The sequence below is a fragment of the Pelophylax lessonae genome (assembly GCF_965119305.1).
Source record: "Pelophylax lessonae genome assembly, chromosome: 12".
NCBI classification, from domain to species: domain Eukaryota; kingdom Metazoa; phylum Chordata; class Amphibia; order Anura; family Ranidae; genus Pelophylax; species Pelophylax lessonae.
The window spans coordinates 98,520,726-98,537,851 of record NC_138779.1 but is presented as its reverse complement, the minus strand read 5'-3'; the positions used below and the strand labels follow the sequence as shown (position 1 = coordinate 98,537,851).

The window sequence follows — 17,126 nt, the reverse complement described above, 5'->3', positions numbered from 1 at the left end:
ACGCGCGACCCTCGGGCGGACGCGTCGGACGCGTTAGTGGCCCCGTGGCATCAGTACAGGCTGATGTACGCGTTTCCACCGATTCAGTTGCTGTCCAGGTTCCTTCGCAGGTTGCACTCGGAACGCAGCACGGTGATTCTTGTGGCACCGGACTGGCCTCGCCGGTCCTGGTACGCAGACCTCGTGAATCTGGCGGTCGACGCTCCTTGGCGTCTGCCTCTTCGAGACGATCTACTGTCTCAAGGACCGATTTACCATCCTGCTTTACAGTCGCTGGCTTTGACGGCCTGGCTGTTGAGACCGAGGTCCTGAAGGAGAAGGGTCTCTCTCCAGAGGTCGTTCATACTTTGATCAACGCGAGGAAGTCTTCCTCGGGGAAGGTTTATTACCGTACTTGGAAGGCCTATTTTGCCTGGTGTGAGTCCAGGGGGTTTTCACCCCGCACGTACTCGGTTTCCCGTGTGCTGTCTTTCCTTCAGACGGGTGCCGATCAGCGTTTGGCGCTGGCTACGATTAAGGGTCAGGTGTCGGCGCTGGCCGTTCTGTTTCAACGTCCCGTGGCTTCCAACTCCTTGGTTGGCACTTTTATTCAGGGTGTGCGGCATCTGGTTCCTCCTAGGAGGGATCCTTTGCCCCCTTGGGACTTGAATCTCGTTCTATCTGTGTTACAACGTGCTCCTTTTGAACAGATCAGGGAGATCTCGTTGTCTATGTTGTCCAAAAAGGTCGCCTTTTTGGTGGCGATCACTTCGGCTCGCAGAGTGTCGGAACTGGCGGCTTTGTCCTGCAAGTCTCCGTACCTGGTTGTTCATTTGGATAAGGTGGTCTTGCGACCTAATCCTTCTTTTCTACCGAAACGAGTTTCGGAATTCCATCTTAACGAGGATATTGTTTTGCCTTCGTTGTGCACGAAGCCTAAACATCCGAAGGAGGTGAGATTGCACTCTCTGGATGTTGCTCGGGCGATAAGGGTTTACCTTAAATCGACTGAGTCTTTTCGTAAGACTGACTCCTTGTTTGTTCTTCCGGAGGGTCCTCGGAAGGGCATGGCGGCTTCGGCCTCTACCATCGCCAAATGGATCAGGCAGACCATTGAACAGGCCTATGCCTTGCAGGGGAAGGTTCCCCCTGTGCCTGTGAAGGCGCACTCTACTAGATCACTGAGTACGTCTTGGGCCTGCCGTCATGGGGCTTCTGTAGCCCAGGTGTGTAAGGCGGCGACTTGGTCGACCGTACACACTTTCACAAAATTCTACAAAGTAGATGTTCAGGCATCGGCGGATGCTTCCTTTGGCCGCAAGGTTCTTAGTGCGGCTGTTCCATAGGGTCCCTTGTTGGGGACTCCTGGCTGTTGGGATAGTTTTTTGTATCCCCTGGTTTTTTTGTCTTTTCCTGGGTTGTTGCTCCTGTTGAGCACTTATTTTTGCTGTTGCCCAGCTGGTTTCCTTCCTTTGGTAAGGTTCCTTTCTTGATGTGGAGACTGCGTTGCCTTTCGGCGCGGATGCGTTTCCCACCCCTCATGTTTGCACTGCTTTGGGACGTCCCCATATGTGACGAATATGAAGAGGCGGCGACTGTCGGAGGACGTAAGAGAAAACGGAATTTTTGTAAAATCTTACCTGTAAAATTCCTTTCTCTGAGTCCTCCGACAGTCGCCGCCCCCGCCCCTCTTTTGGGGTTTGAATGTATACTCTACTGCTATTCCACTAAAACTGAGATATGGTTGCAGGAAGTAGGAGGGTATTGACTGAGGGGACCACCCCTTGAGGGTGGGATATGTTAAAGCTTTATTGTTAACATATTCTGTTGCCTAGCTACTCCTTCGGAGCAAAGTCTAATACCCCCATATGTGACGAATATGAAGAGGCGGCGACTGTCGGAGGACTCAGAGAAAGGAATTTTACAGGTAAGATTTTACAAAAATTCCGTTTTTTTGTCCCCTAACACAGAAATTGGCACTATCCTCATATCTCACAAGTCCCTGATGCATTTACTTTGACTCTGACACCCTAATATCCTAAACCACCTTCCGGAAACTGAAGTCTTTTTTCCAAGGTCCCATAGTCATGTCTCGTGTCACCACCAAATTTGATTACTTTCTCCTAAAATCCTGATCCAGTAGCCACTCCTCTCACCATGTGGGAGCTCCGTACATATGTCATCACAGGAGATGTTATCTAACCTAGCAGAAACCCAACATTAAAAATAATTTGCAAGCAAGGTATACAATAAACTTCCTGAGAAATAAACATGATTCGCTTCTTAAATATAGAATAAAAAGCATCCGCCCTAGGAGTAGAACTACTCTTTACGAGTACATAAACAATCCTAGAAAAGAAAATCATACCTCAGATCATAAAGATATGAAACAAATTAAATACTCATATAGACATAGCAGAAGAAATTCAAGGCTTTTTACCATGATCTCTTAAACATAAAAAACAAAGATTTATTTGACACCCCTCCACAGTAAAAATAACGGTCTACCTCTGGAAATCTGGTATGCTTTTTCTACCCCCATCAGAGCGAGACAAGCTGGAAATTCCCATTACAGCTGGAAGCTAAAACACACCATAGCATATATAGCAGAGGTCTCTAAGCATTCTAAACAAAGAGCTAGTTTACTTTCCTTTCGACTTTAGACTGGGGCCAGTGGGAGTAGCTAATGCCTCAGGCTTGGTGGCCAGGGGGAGTAAAAAAAAAAAAAATACACCACACCCCTGTGTTGAGGAATAGTACCCCATCATTGGTAATAGTCGGATAAATAGTGGTGTCAGTGGTAGGAATAGTGTGCCATCATTGGGAGGAATAATGACCCATAATTGGTATCAGTGGGAGGAATAGTGCCCCATCATTTGGAATTAAGTGTCCTGTCATTGGGAGGAATAGTGCCCCTTCATTGGTGTCAGAGGAAGGAATAGTGTCCCAAGGGACAGAAAAAAAGCAAGTAAAGGGTCACAGCTTAGAAACCATTGATGAGAAATGCCCCAGGCCTTCCTTTTTACATTACTTCTACTATGCCTGTCCCCACAGTTCTCTACCAACCATTCTATCTTAAATGATCGCGCCTTACCATCAGACTGCCTCCAGGTCCATATTACTGTTATACTTAAAGAAGATAGGGATCCAAACCAATGCCTAGTGCCTGCCCCATTGCCCTTTTTTATGTACACCTTAAACTGTTTTCTGAAATTCTGGTTGACCGAATCATCCCTTAAACTCAGTCTTGTACAGTACATACAGACCCGATGGAGTTTAAAACTATGAGTGAAATCAGGGATAACAGCACTCTGACCCTCAATGTAATTCAGTCTGCTTGGTCCAGCTCCAGTCTAGTGATACTTCGTTCTATTAATGCAGTGAAGGCTTGTGATAGTTCTTAGGATCTACCCTGTCCCATATAGGCCTTGGGCAGTATATGCATTTGTGGATCAATAACCTATACAATATGTCAACTTTTGAATACTTTGTTTTTTTAATAAGATACTGGACTGTAACTTTTGAACACTGTATGCTCTGTAAGATCATTTTCATATTTAATGAAAACATTTTGATGCCTATTTTCCTCTATATATTACTCTACAGGGCCTACCTGGACAGCTTCATTTGATTCCACAGCCCCAGATGCCTCATCATACCCCTCTGTGACCTCTGCAGATACTGGGTCATCTGTATGGGATGGAACCTCAACTAATAATTGTGACGAAGGCTGGGCAGACTTTACAGATCTCAGTAAACAAATGAGGTGTGCAATTTTATACTAAAATGTTTTGTATATAAAGTAATTTGTTTTCAGTGAGCAGATATCTACAAGCCCAACTCCACTGGAGTTTTGTTTCACAAAATGTCCTTTTCTCAGAGCTATCACGATAGCACCCCAACATCATTTTATAACCTCCATTCTAAAAGTGGTAAAAAAAAGTCATATTTCTTGATCCTACAGTACAGGACACAGGCAGATTCAGAGATTACTGGAACATAGGCAGGTACTTTCAGGTAATTGGACACTGGCAAAATAAAAAGCTGTGAGGACCCCATATACCCCCTCCCATTCCCAGTAACCCTCAGTTCTTTGCTAGTATATTTTGGATGTATCCTCTACCAAATGTACTGGAGCTTACCAAATTTTGTCCACTTCTGTGTTGTGGCTAAAACGGCATCTTACACCGCTTCCTCCAGAGAAGACATAAAGCTGGCCTGTAAATTTGCTTTGGCCACTGTATTCTGTTTAGGTGCTCTCCTCGGCACATGCAATGCTTTGCGTTGGTTGAAGGGCCCTATACTAGTCAAGGGCAGCGGTAATCCACAACATTATGCCCATGACCCCCATCCTAAGTGTGTGAATTTGAGGATGTAAGTTTATCTCATCGTCTCCCCTGGGTTAGATGCTGGCCAGACTGTGAGTATAACCCTTGGTGCTTTCTTTCCCTAGTGGGAAGGGTTGCTGTGATGCTTTACCCTGCGTCAAAACATATTTCTCTTTCCTTCATCAACAGACACAGCGCTTCATGAATCATAACTAGTGGGTTATATTGCCTCTTCCAAGAGTAGGACTAGGCAGAACAAAAAACACCTGGCTATGCCCATGGATCGTCCTCAGCTGGTATATAACCCCCCTCTTTGCTCTAAGTAATCAGTTTTAATCTGTCAGGAGTAAGGACTTAGGCTCCCGGTTGGGATCTCTGGTCCTAGAAATTTTCTCCTTTCTTGCATTTTTTTTTTTTGTTTTTCTCTCTTGAGATCTACAGTTAACTGCCGGGCTGCGTGACGGGCTGGATAATCTATATCCAGTGGTCCCCCCAGCCCAGCCAGCTAGCACGTGCAGACTGGAGCTACGCCCTAGGTCGGTCGCGACATAGCCTCACCGACAGAGGCTGGCCCACGAGTTAAACATCTCGCAGGGTCACATACGACCGGGCTTTGGTCTGAGTTGCAGCGGCCCCTTGGCCGACCGCTCCCTGCTTTGCTGACGAGAAGTTCTGTCTGGAGTGTTACCCTTACCATAGAAGGGCAAGTACAGTCCCCCCTCCCCTTTTGGTGGTTTTCTTTGGGGAGGACACGGGTAACCTCCAGGAACGGTCGGACCTGCCTGCAGGTTCTCTCCTCCCATCCTTAAATTCCTCACTGAGCTGGGCTTCCCCCACTCCCACTCCCACTCCCATTCCCCCCCTGTCTGGACCTAGAGTCTGGTGAGGGTCAGAGAATGCAGCAGAGACCCCTTGGGTCACCCCCTGCTATCCCCACTCTGTAAGGGTCCTGGGATAGCAGGTTCCCGGCCCTGGTAGTCTGGAGAGGTCCCAGTGTAGGTGCATACTCTGCTGTTTGCAGTGTGGGTATAGTGCATGGGGGTCCCAGTGCAGAGACCGGGGCAGAGTGTACAGCAGTCAATCCCCTAAACTTGTGTCCTATCTTCGGGGGGGGGGTCCGCTTGCAGAGGGTGCAGGGAAAGATCCTGGCAGCATGCTTCAGTGTTTGTAGCTGATGGTGGCCAATTTCCCTTAGTCTGTCTGGTCTCTGGTTGGCGGCCATGTTTGGGAAGCCGGATGATGTAACGGGGGTAATTTTCCCTTAGTCCAGCTGGTCTCGTGTTGGCGGCATTGTTTGTGAAGGCAGATGTCACGGGGGCCATATTCCCTTAGTCTGGGGGATGCTGGAGACAACTGAAGCCTCGTGGAGATGCCAAAGCTCCTCCTCTTCCTCCTTAGTTTCCTCTTTCTCCTTAGTTTCCTCTTCCTGTGCCTGGGACAAATTAACAGGGATAGTGTCCATGATGATGCTGGTTTTGAATTCTCAACGCTCCTCTGGTCGGTAGGGTTAGTCTTTGGGGGTCCCTGTTATCTTTCTCTTTGCTGATAGGTATGAAAAGATTGTTTTTTTTTTTTTTTTTTTTTTTTATTAATACTGCAAGGTCTTCCTTTCCTTATGGAGCCTCAGGGTCACATCTCCCCCACTGACCCCCTCATGGAGATGGCAGGTCCCTCGGAACCCCAGCTTCCTATGTTACACTGACGTCCTGCAGTTCTTAGTCCCAGGTGGCAGTGGCGTTTGGGCAAAGGCCCAGGAGGAAGCGTCCCCCCGCCTTCCCCTGCTCAGTCTGTCTCATCTGATTCTGAGCCTGATGCCGCTGTGGATGTAGCCCATCCAGGGGACTAATATTACACCCCCTTAGTAAGGATGATTCATCCATGGTCGCAGCAGCAAGTGAAAAACTGCTGGTAGGCGCACTTATCAATTCAGTGATTTAGACTTTAAAGATGGAGGAGCGGCTGATGTAGACACGGACGTGGCTATGTTGTTTTTGTACGCATAAGTCGCATCGTACTCCAAAGGCTTTTTCCTTTATGTGCCTTATTTTCACAGGTTTTCCTGTAAGGAATGGGCACAACTAAAATTACCCTTTGTGGTCCCCAAAGGTTTTGCTGTACATTACCCTTTTGAGGAGTAGATTTTAAGTGACCCCCCTGTTTCCAGGTTGAATAAAGCAACCATGATCCCAGTAGAGGAATCCCTCTGCCCTTTCCGTGTGGCACACAGCATGTTTACTATGGCTGGTTCAGCATTGCGGCCAGTCTTTGCCTCTGTTCTGGTTTCCGAGACCCTAAATGAATGGGCCAAGCTTTTGCTCCAGGGCCTGGGGGGTGAGCAGGTCCCCACTGCTTATGTTGATTTAGCGGACCAGTTGGTCCATGGGCTGCAATTTATTTGTGATGCAGCTTTGGATACAGCTCCTGTGCTCTCCAAACTTTGTTTCAGCAGTTACATAGTTACATAGTAGGTGAGGTTGAATAAAGACAATAGTCCATCCAGTTCAACCTGTGTAGGTGTGTGTGGCTGTAATCATCTCACATACCCCTGAATGTTCTGATCCTTGAGATGCACGTCCAATAGTCTTTTGAAAGCCACCATACTACCCGCAGAAACCACCTCTTGTGGTAGAGAATTCCACAATCTTGTAGCCCTAACAGTAAAGAACCCCCCACGTTGCCTGAGGTTAAAACGCTTCTCCTCTAATCGCATTGTATGCCCCCGAGTCCTCATGCAGTGGTGATTAGGCGCATGCTGTGGCTTAAGAATTGGTCCGCAGACCAAACCTCTAAGAAAGCTCTCATTGATCTGCCCTTTTAAGGCGATTGGTTGTGTGGGGGGTTGTGTAGGGGTACACTTGAAAAAAGAGCCCGCATGCACGTTGAGAGCTTGGCGCATGCTCTGAAACGCGCCGTGTTCTCCATCTGGTCCTGGTGACGTCACGCGGCGATACGCTGCGTTCCAGTCTGACACGCGGAAGTAGGTGGATCCCCGAAGACAACGGCCGGCCTTGTTCGTCGTCCTACCTCCTCCACTAGCTTCCATCTGCATTCCATCTTCGGTCACTGGACTTTGGACTCCACTACCACCTCCCGGCACCAGCCTTTTCGAGCCCAATACCATGTACCCCATGTGAGTTTTTATATTCTGTATGTATTCCTGGATTAAACATACTGCACTTAGAGGCGCTCCGTTTCCCTCTTTTTATCCTTAAGGTCTCCCAGTCCGGCCAGCGAGCGTGTGTAGGTTATAGCCCCGCCTTAGACCTCGCCACGACAGAGCCCCAATGGATGGGGGCTGGCCCTGCGAGTGAAACCTCGCTGGGACACATACGACCTGGTTCGGCCTGAGTCGCAGCGTCCCCTTGGCTGTCAGCACCCCCACCCCGAGTCGGGAGGTAATCTGTACAGGGTGGTGCCCACCCGATTGTCATTGGTATTGAGAGTAGTGTCTTGGGGGGGATGTGGGCCCCTCCTTGGGATGGTCAGACCCTCGGGTTCCCTTCCATTTCCCCCAGCCCCTCTAACAGTCAAGGTGGTCTTTTGCCCCCCCTCCCCGGGTTAGGTAGGAGCTGGCTTTACCACTCTCTCCAGTAAGGGGGGTGGATGCGGTTGTTTCTGACTGGGCTGTCGGGATCACACTCGGGGGTTTTTGAGTAAGTTTCTGGCCCCCTGGGGGTTAGTGACTGGGACAGGGATGTCCTTATGGCTCCCTGCGGTAAGTATAGGCTTAGGGGGGAGCGGATGTTTCTTCATTTGCAGGTCTGGGTCGGGCTGAAAATTTAGTTTGCGGCTTTGTGGCCTATTCACGGCTGTCCAGGTACCTGACCGAGATGAGGTGTCTGACCAAGCTGACCGGCTGATGCCTCACGCGGCCGGATGGGGCCAAAAACTTTAGGCCGCGGCTGACGGAGCTGGCTGTCTGAGTGGCTGACCAGGCTGTCCAAGCTCCTCGCTGACCGCGGACTCGCGACCCGATCAGGCCCCAAATTTAGGCCTCGTCTGGCTGACCGAGCTGCTGACCGAGCTATTGACTAGGCTTTTTGAGCTGCTGACCGGGATGATAGAGCAGCAGATTGGCACCCCCCAGTGGGGGCATTGTTGTGTGGGAGTACTCTGCCTGCACATCTCTGTCACGGCGGCCCCCTCTTCCCCTTTACAGGGGCTATGTCCTTTTTATGTCATTTATCGTGGGCGACACTTGGGTCTAATAGGGTTTTTTTTGTGGAACTTTAGCTAGCGTCTCCTTGTGGGACTGTGGTCAACGACCTCCCCTGCTTGTTATGTTATCAGGGTGAGCTTGGCATCGAGCGACTCTACTGGGTCTGCGTCCACGCACTTTGTGTTCTCTGCGGTGAGGATGATTCCTTTTTTTTTTTTTTTTCAGGTGCTATTGATGATCAACCAGCCCCAGGGCAGGAGGACTTGCAGGCCTACCTGGAAATTTCCCGGTAGGCCAGTCCAGCCCTGATGACATCTTTTAGGGGTATCATGGTGGGGAAGAGTACCTTCCTCCTGCCACAGTCAAGGAAAGGGAAAGAGCCTCGTCATAGATGGGGGCCCTCCTTCTCAGCCCATAGAAAATTCTTTCTTGCTTCTGAGGAGAATAAAGGAAATACATCTTTTAAATCTTCCCCGGGAGGTTCCAAGCAACCTTGGTCTGGTAAGCCTAGAGGACCAGCAGACAAGACTCCTTCAGCATAAAGATCTGCCCATTATTTGGGTGGGGGGACATCTGCGCTGGTTTCCGGCCCCATGGACTTTCTTGGTGGGCGTCAAGGAGATCCGCAAAATGTTTCTTTTGGGGGTACCCAGAAAGGGGGACAAAGCTTGTCCTTTTCATGTTTTTTAGGTCCTGAGTCTTTGTGTAGATTTATTTCCTGCAAAGGTTCAGGTGATGTCAGAACTACCTAAGGTCCCCCCTATCTCTGTCCAGGGAATTTATTTACCTAGGTCTGATTCTATTTCTGACCAGGGTGGTCCTTCCTCTTCACAAACTTCAGGTACCATGGGCTGTGATTCACTGGCTGCTGTCACACAGATAGTGCTCTCCCCCATTTTGCATACAGGTTCCGAGTCTGGTGGTATCCACCTTCAAGACAGTTCTGTTTGCACAGTCTTACATGCAGCTTCTTTAGCAGGTTTAGCTCCACAGTAGGATACCGAAGTTTGTGATGAGGTCACGGGGTCCTCTGACAGACGCCGGAGGTGTCCCAAGGGCCACGGTAAGGCCAGTATCATCCTCGGCTAAGGCTTCTAATGCAGTTCCTGCATAGAATGAAGAGCGAGGTTCTTCCAATCATCCTGGTGGCTGTAAATGTTGCTTGGTGGCTTCCTCTCAGAGAAGACCAGTTGTCCCAAGGGCCAATCTACCATCCTGCTTTGCAGTCGCTGGTTTTAATGGCTTTTGAAAGCCAGATACTGAGGAATAGAGGTCTGTCTGGATCAGTGATCCCTACTATGGTAAAGGCGAGGAAGTCGTCTTAAAGCAAGATTTACCATCGTACATGGAAATCGTACATTTCTGGGTGTGAGTTGATTGGCGCGCATTCTGGATCCTTTTCTGTGGCTCGGATCTTAACCTTTCTTCAACACAGCATTGATCAGAAGTTGGTCTTGAATACCATCAAGGGCCAGGTGTCTGCCCTGGCAATTTTCTTTAAGGGACCCCCTAGACACGCACTCTTTTTAGTTCATACCTTTGTTCAGAGGGTTAGACATGTGGCTCCACCCGTACAGTCTCTTTTGCTGCCATGGGATTTAAATTTAGTGCATTATCCTGTTGTGGTCCTTAGGGATAAAGTGGTTCTTCGTCCCTGTCCATCATTCCTGCCCAAAGTTGTCTCTGACTTATGTGAGGACATTGTGTTGCCTTCCTTGTGTCCCGAGCCGGCTCATCCCAAGGAATTTGCTTTGAATACCTTGCATGTGGTTCGTGCGATTCGGGTGTATCTGGCAGCTACTGAGTCTTTTCGGAGGTCAGACTCGCTTTTTCTGGTTACAGATGGACCAAGAAAAGGGCTGGCTGCTTCTTCGGCTACCATTTCCAGATGGATCAGACAGACAGTGACTCAGGCCGCCTATTCCATTAATGGTCAGGTTCCACCTTTCCCTGACATGGCGCATTCTACTCGAGTGCTGAGTGCTTCTTGGGCCTTCCATCATCAGGCTTCAATATCGCAAGTTTGCAAGGTGGCTACTTGGTCGTCCGTGCATTCTTTTACAAAATTCTAAAAGGTAGATACTTTGGCATCTGTGGATGCTTCTTTTGGCCGCAAAGTTTTGCAGGCTGCTGTTTAAGAGGGGCTGTTCCCTTTTGAGGGGTGTTTTTCTTTAAACTTTTATTTCTCTTTCGTCCAGCGACGGACGTAGCTGCTGCTTTAAATCAGAGGGATGGGTAATAAGCCCCTCCCACTAGGAGTGACCAGGTAGAGCCAAAGGCTTTGACACCCTGGCCTCACCATTGCATCTTCAGTTTTAGCTGCCTGGTCTAAGGAGTGGCCAAACAGCACCCTGCTGGGACCTTTTTGTCCTAGCTCTGTTTTAAATGTCTTAAAGGGAACCTTTTTTATTTTATTTTTGTTGCTGCTGACTCCAGTTCCTGTGGACTGCCGGTTGGGTTTCGGACTGGCTATATGAGACCCTTTACGATCTCCCAGTTTGTGCCAGCGAGCGCTTGCAGACCGTAGCTCCGCGCTGGGTCTCCATAGCGACTATAGTCCTACGAACGGGGACTGGCCTGCGGGTGAAACACCGCGCCGGGACACACGCACACCTGGCAAGCCAGCATCGCAGCGTGCCCCTTGGCCGACAGCGCCCTCACTGCGGTGCAGTCTGTCAGGATGGACGCCCACCCTCAGCAGCGTGGTCGTGGTCCGGTAAGTACAGTCCCCCCGTCTGGTTAGCGGGCCTGGGGCGGACGTGGGCTCCTCCATAGGTGAGTAGGACCCTCGGGTACCCATACCTCCTACCACCCTCCTCCACTATAAGGGGTCACCTGGGACCTTCCCCCTCTTACCCTGACCTCTCCCTACCCTGGGCTCCGGACCCCAGGGACACTTTTAGTGGGGGGTCCCCTATAGAAGTCGCCTCAGATATGCGGTATTCACAAGGTCACGGTTTTACCAGTGGCAGGATCCTCATCTCTCCCTGATCCGGTGGACAGACGTATTGAGGTCTTATCCTGCCACCTGTATACAGTAGTGGGATCTATTCTCAGGCCTGCCCTGACTACCATTCTAGTCTCTCAGACTGTTTGAATGGGTAAAGGCTCTGAGAGAGGCACTGACGGTAACCCTGTTACTGTCATCTGCCCTGGAACTCGCTGACCAATTATCGCAGACTCTGCAATTTGTATGCGATGCTAACCTGGATGTTCTTCCGCTTGCGGCCAGAGCGTCAGTGGTAAGTGTGCTCATCAGACTTGCGATCTGGCTAAAGTCCTGGTCGGCCAACCAGGCTTCCAAGAAGCTTTTGGCAAATCTTCACTTTCAGGGTGATCGCCTTTTTGGTTCCTCCTTGGATGACTTGATCAAGACGGTCACTGGGGGAAAGAGCACACTCCTTCCTCACTTGACTAAGGGTAAGTCTCCCTTGCGTAAGCGAGGTCCTTCCTTTACAGCCCAGAAGCGTATTTTTCATGCGACCGTATCGCAGAAAACCAAACAGACTTTGGGCAGAAAAGCATCAGAGAAACGGTGGGCTGGTAAGCCGAAATTCTCTACCGCCAGCACCTCCAAGCAGACCCCTTCTGTCTGAAGGGGCGCCCCCACCCACTTCAGGGGTTGGGGGAAGTCTCCGTTTCTTCCCGGATCCTTGGACCTCACTGTTGCACGACAGATGAGTCCACGAGGTAATTCAGTCCGGGTACAAGATAGTTTCATTCCCGTCCATCAGACAGATTTTTTTTTTTCCCCTCCAATCTTCAGCTGTCCCCAGACCGCCTTGCGGGCCTGCAGTAAACGATTCGGGATATGCTGTCACAAGGTGTGATTGTACCAGTTCCTCATCAGGAACGCTTTCGAGGGTTCTATTCGAACCTGTTAGCCGTTCCACGGAAGGAGGGCAAATAGTGTCCATCCAGAAATTTTGCATGGAGTCCCTACAGTCAGTGGTGGCGTTCTTGCATCAGAGGGACCTGCTGGCCTCGATCGATATCAAGGATGCCTATCTCCATGTCCCTATTTGCCAGGGTCATCAACGATTCCTCTGCTTCGCGGTGGGCAAGGACCATTTCCGATTTGTGGCGTTACCATTTGGTCTCGCCTCTGCTCCCAGGGTCTTCACCAAGGTGTTAGCCCCTATCCTGGCTCTTCTATGACAGAGGAGTAGCGATTCTGGGGTACCTGGACGATCTTCTCCGAGTGGACTCATCTGTGACATTGGAACGGAATTTGGAGGTGACCATTCACTCTGAAGCAGTTCGGTTGGAATCTCAACCTTCAGAAATCTGCACTGGTTCCAACAACCAGACTGGAGTATCTAGGGATGATCCTAGATTCAGCTTCGGTAAAGGTACTTCTACCTCCTGTGAAGTTACCTGTGAAGAGATCCTGGTACGCCGACATGATTCGGCTGAAGGTCGCAGGTCCGTGGACACTTCCTCTGCGGGAAGTCCTCTTCTATCTCAGGGTCCGATCTTCCATCCTGCTTTACAGTCGCTGGATTTAAAGTCTTGGCTGTTGAGAGCAAGGTGTTAAAGGACAGGGTTCTGTCCGATTCTGTGATCTCTACCTTACTCAAGGCTAGGAAGTCCACTTCTCGGAAGATTTATCATTGTGCGTGGAAAGCGTACATTGATTGGTGCGAATCGCTGAAGCTGCATCCTAGATCCTTTGCAATCAGCAGGATCCTGACCTTTCTACAGAAAGGGGTTGACCAACATTTGGCGTTGGGCACCCTTTTAAGTGTCAGATCTCGGCCTTGGCTGTGTACTTCCAACGCCCTTTGGCTAGGCACTCTTTGATTCGTATGTTTCTTCAGGGGGTTCGCCACTTGGCTCCCCCCAGGAGGTCTCCTTTACCTCCTTGGGACCTTAATTTGGTTCTATCGGTTCTTCAGAAAACTTTCAAGAACATATGACACATTTCTTTGCTCACCTTGTCGCAGAAAATTGCCTTTTTGGTGGCTATCACCTCTGCACGCAGGGTTTCTGAACTATCGGTGCTATCTTGCCACTCTCCTTATCTGGTAACACTCACGGAAAAGGTAGTGTTACGGCCTAATCTGTCATTTCTTCCTAAGGTGGTTTCACAGGCTTCCATCTGAGCGAAGACATAGTGCTTCCGTCACTCTGTCCGAAACCTTCACATCCTAAGGAAATTGCCTTGCATTGCTTGGATGTGGTTCGGGCGATACGGGTGTATCTGGAGACTGAGTCCTTTTGTAAGTCGGACTCTGTTTGTGAATACGGATGGACCCTGTAAGGGTCAGGCTGCGTCTGCGGTGACCATCTCTCGATGGATCAGACAGACGGTGGTGAAGGCATATTCTCTTAACCCCCACCCCCAGGCCTGTCAAAACCTTTGGCTCTACCTGGTCACTCCTAGTGGGAGGGCTTATTACCCATCCGTCTATGATTTAAAGCAGCAGCTACGTCCGTCAGTGGAATCAGAGAAATGGATTTTACGGTAAGTAAAAAATCTAATTTTTTTCAGACTGGACTCCTGTGTCCTGGTTAAGGGCTCTTATGTTTAGCCTTGGGTTATTATCCTCACCCCTCATTTTCATTTTGGAACTGCTTTTGGATGTCCCACTAGTTATGATTTATGGAGCACTGTGTCCATTGATGAACGAAAGAAAATTAGATTTTTGTACTTACCATAAAATCCATTTCTCTGGGTTTGACGGACACTGCACCCACTCATCTATGGAGTTCTGATACTTCTAATACTGCTTGCTACTAACAAAACTGATAACCTAGAGCAGAGAGAGGGGGTTATATACTTGCTGAGGATGGCCCATGGGCGTGGCCAGTTGTTTTTCTATCTACTCCTGGAAGAGGCAATATAACCCACTAGTTATGATTTATGGAGCGCTGTGTCCGTCGATGAACGAAAGGGAAATGGATTTTACAATAAGTACAAAATTCCCATTATCCACCCAAATGAAAACCGCATTTTATTTTCAGTTCAGGAGGCAGCAGTATCACCTCCTGAATGCTTGTCAGCTGCACCTACACTGTTGTGTAAAAAGCAATCAGCTGTGGATCGTTTTGCATAGATCAGTGCAGGTGTAAACAAGCCCCAAGGCTAGCTTTTACACTGTTGCATGTGTGGGAACGCATGTAAATTGCATGCATTCTTGCAGCCAAAACATGGTGCTCTTTAGCAGATGCGCAGGTATGCCATTATTTCCTAATGGCACCCCACACATCTGAACACGCGTTGCATTTTTGGGCATGCAAAACTGTATGATGTGCTGCAGCACCATGCGGTTCTGTGCAGCTTGCAGTTGTTTTTTGGAGACGGGTTCGGACCCTTTTCCATGCATACAACAGCCAATTCAAATTAATAGTTTGCTGTGACCGCTCAAACACACCATCCAGGAACTGCGAAGACATGAACCTAAGCCTAAGGGAAATCAGGAGAGCAACGCAATATTATAAAAATACCATTCGCAATATAGCTTTTGTTTTATCTTTTTTTTTTTTTTTTTTTTTTTATTCTTGTATTCTTTTTTCCTCAACAGTCCACACACAGCAACCACAGTAGATGTGCATGTAGAAGCAGAAAAACCTTTAACTCAGGAAGTAATTAGTGACCGTGAATTTGATAAATCTGTTAAAGAAGGTAAGTTTTTTTATTTTTTTATATCTTATTTCTGTCTGTGTGAAGCAATTTTCAGGTATTAATAAATTCAACTTTTATGATGTCTCAAATGCTAAATATTAACATGGCATCCAGATTTGATATATTAGGCCAGTTTTACAAAGTCCTAAACCAGAAACCCTGGTTTTGATGGGCTTAATATTTTTAATATGCTGAATTTTTTTTCTCTCCATCTAGAAACCAAAGAGACCTCAGTTTCCACGCATAATGTTCAAGAAAGTATAGACACCCCCCAGTGTTCTGCAGAATCGAGTACATTAGCAGAATCTTCCAGTCTTGGGCCTAATGTCGAAACAACAAGCAGGGTAACTTTGAATGGAGAAACAGATGAACACGTGACACAGAGTGAAATAGTGGTGCAAGAGAATGACAGGTAGTTATGCATTGTTACATGTCTCTTACCTGCTAAACTATATAAGGCTTTTTTTTTTTTTGATAACTGACCTTTATCAATTTTTGTGATAATCCCAGGTACAATAGTAAGTGTGAAGTTTACAAGCCATACATCATAAGCTGCAACATAAGAGGTGAACCATACAAGTAAAGGCATACATTTCAGGCATACAACGGGTAAAATAAGTATTGAATACGTCACCATTTTTCTAGTTAGATATATTTCTAAAGGAGCTATTGAATTTAAATTTTCACCACATCACTATAAAAAGGTGTCTCGTTACTAATGTATCACACAAGAAACATCTCATAAAAGCAAAGCGCTTTCTAAAGACCTTCGCAAACTCATTGTTGTGAAACATATTGATGGCATGACCAGGTGCTCCTCGCAAGATTTCCGACAGGAGTTAAAACATTTTTGTAGAAGAGTTGTCCAAGAGCCAAGGACTACTTATGGAGAGCTTCAGAAAGACCTAGAATTAGCAGGTACAATTGTTTCAAAGAAAACAATAAGTAATGCACTCCACCTCCATGGCCTTGTATGCATGCTCACCACGCAAGACACCATTGCTGAAGAAAAAGCATGTTGAAGCTTGTTTAAAGTTTGCTGCATAACATTTAGAAAATCCTGTGAAATACTGGGAGAATATAGTCTGTTCAGATGAGACCAAAATTGAACTCTTTGGATGCTGTGGCATCAATGTTTGGAGGTCAAAAAGCACTGCACATCACCTCAAAAACACCATACCAACTGTATTTACCTAGAAAAATTAGTCAGTAGGGAATTGTATTGTATTGATCAGCGATTGAGCGTAGTGACAGTTTTGTAAGTACCCGTAGAATGCTTGTTTATGGAGGTCATGTGTCTTTTTGGAGATCTTGAAAGGATAGTAAAATTCTGGTTCTGACATCCTCCAGATGTCCCAAAGTGAAATAAGGGCATGATCGAGACATCCATGAAGTCAGGCTGTCAGTAATGTTGGGGTTAAAGAGAAGGGAGTTTACTAAGGAGGCATTTGTTGTGAGGGGATGTTATTTTTTTCATGACCCCATACAAATCAGAGGAACACAGTTGGGCTGAGTAAGCTAGATGTGGCTATAGCAGCACCGCTGCTCCACATCATAGTAAGGTTGGATAGGTGCATTTCAGTTTCTCTACCTCAGTCCAACGGTTGTAGAAGTGTAGAGCAGACCAGGGGGCCAGGGCTCTTCACTGGGCAACCAAGTAATAACTGGAGATGTTCAGAAAAGCTAGGGCACTCTGGTTACGAGGGACAAAGAACTGATTTGTAAATCTTGTGGTGTTTTGTCCTTCCAAGTTAAATTTTTTTAGGTCACCTTGTAGCTTTTTGAGGTGAGGGGTGGCTTTGGGGATTAGTAGTGTCACCTATAGATCGTTTGGTAAGAGAGTTATCTTCATGGATACTATGCGACCAAAGGAGGAGAAATGTGGTTTGCTTTGGGAGAGAAGTGTTTTAATGTTGCGCTAAAGTGGCATGTTTTCTTTGTAAAGTGTCTTAAGTGAGGGTAAGCTTTACCCCTAAATTTTTAAGTGAGGTTTTTCAGGTACAGTATATGGTAAGGTTTGAGATAGACAATG

The 17,126-nt window shown here is 47.8% G+C and overlaps 1 protein-coding gene across 2 annotated transcripts in view; it reads left to right on the top strand.

The window, feature by feature from the left end:
- Positions 1-17,126, top strand: part of PPP6R1 (protein phosphatase 6 regulatory subunit 1) — a 327,149-nt gene that overhangs the window by 288,886 nt on the left and 21,137 nt on the right. For both annotated transcript variants that reach the window (XM_082274358.1, XM_082274359.1), the window contains 3 exons: positions 3,586-3,745; positions 14,994-15,094; positions 15,311-15,506. In XM_082274358.1, the coding sequence (XP_082130484.1) occupies positions 3,586-3,745; positions 14,994-15,094; positions 15,311-15,506 (457 nt within the window). The remainder of the gene's footprint in view (positions 1-3,585; positions 3,746-14,993; positions 15,095-15,310; positions 15,507-17,126) is intronic.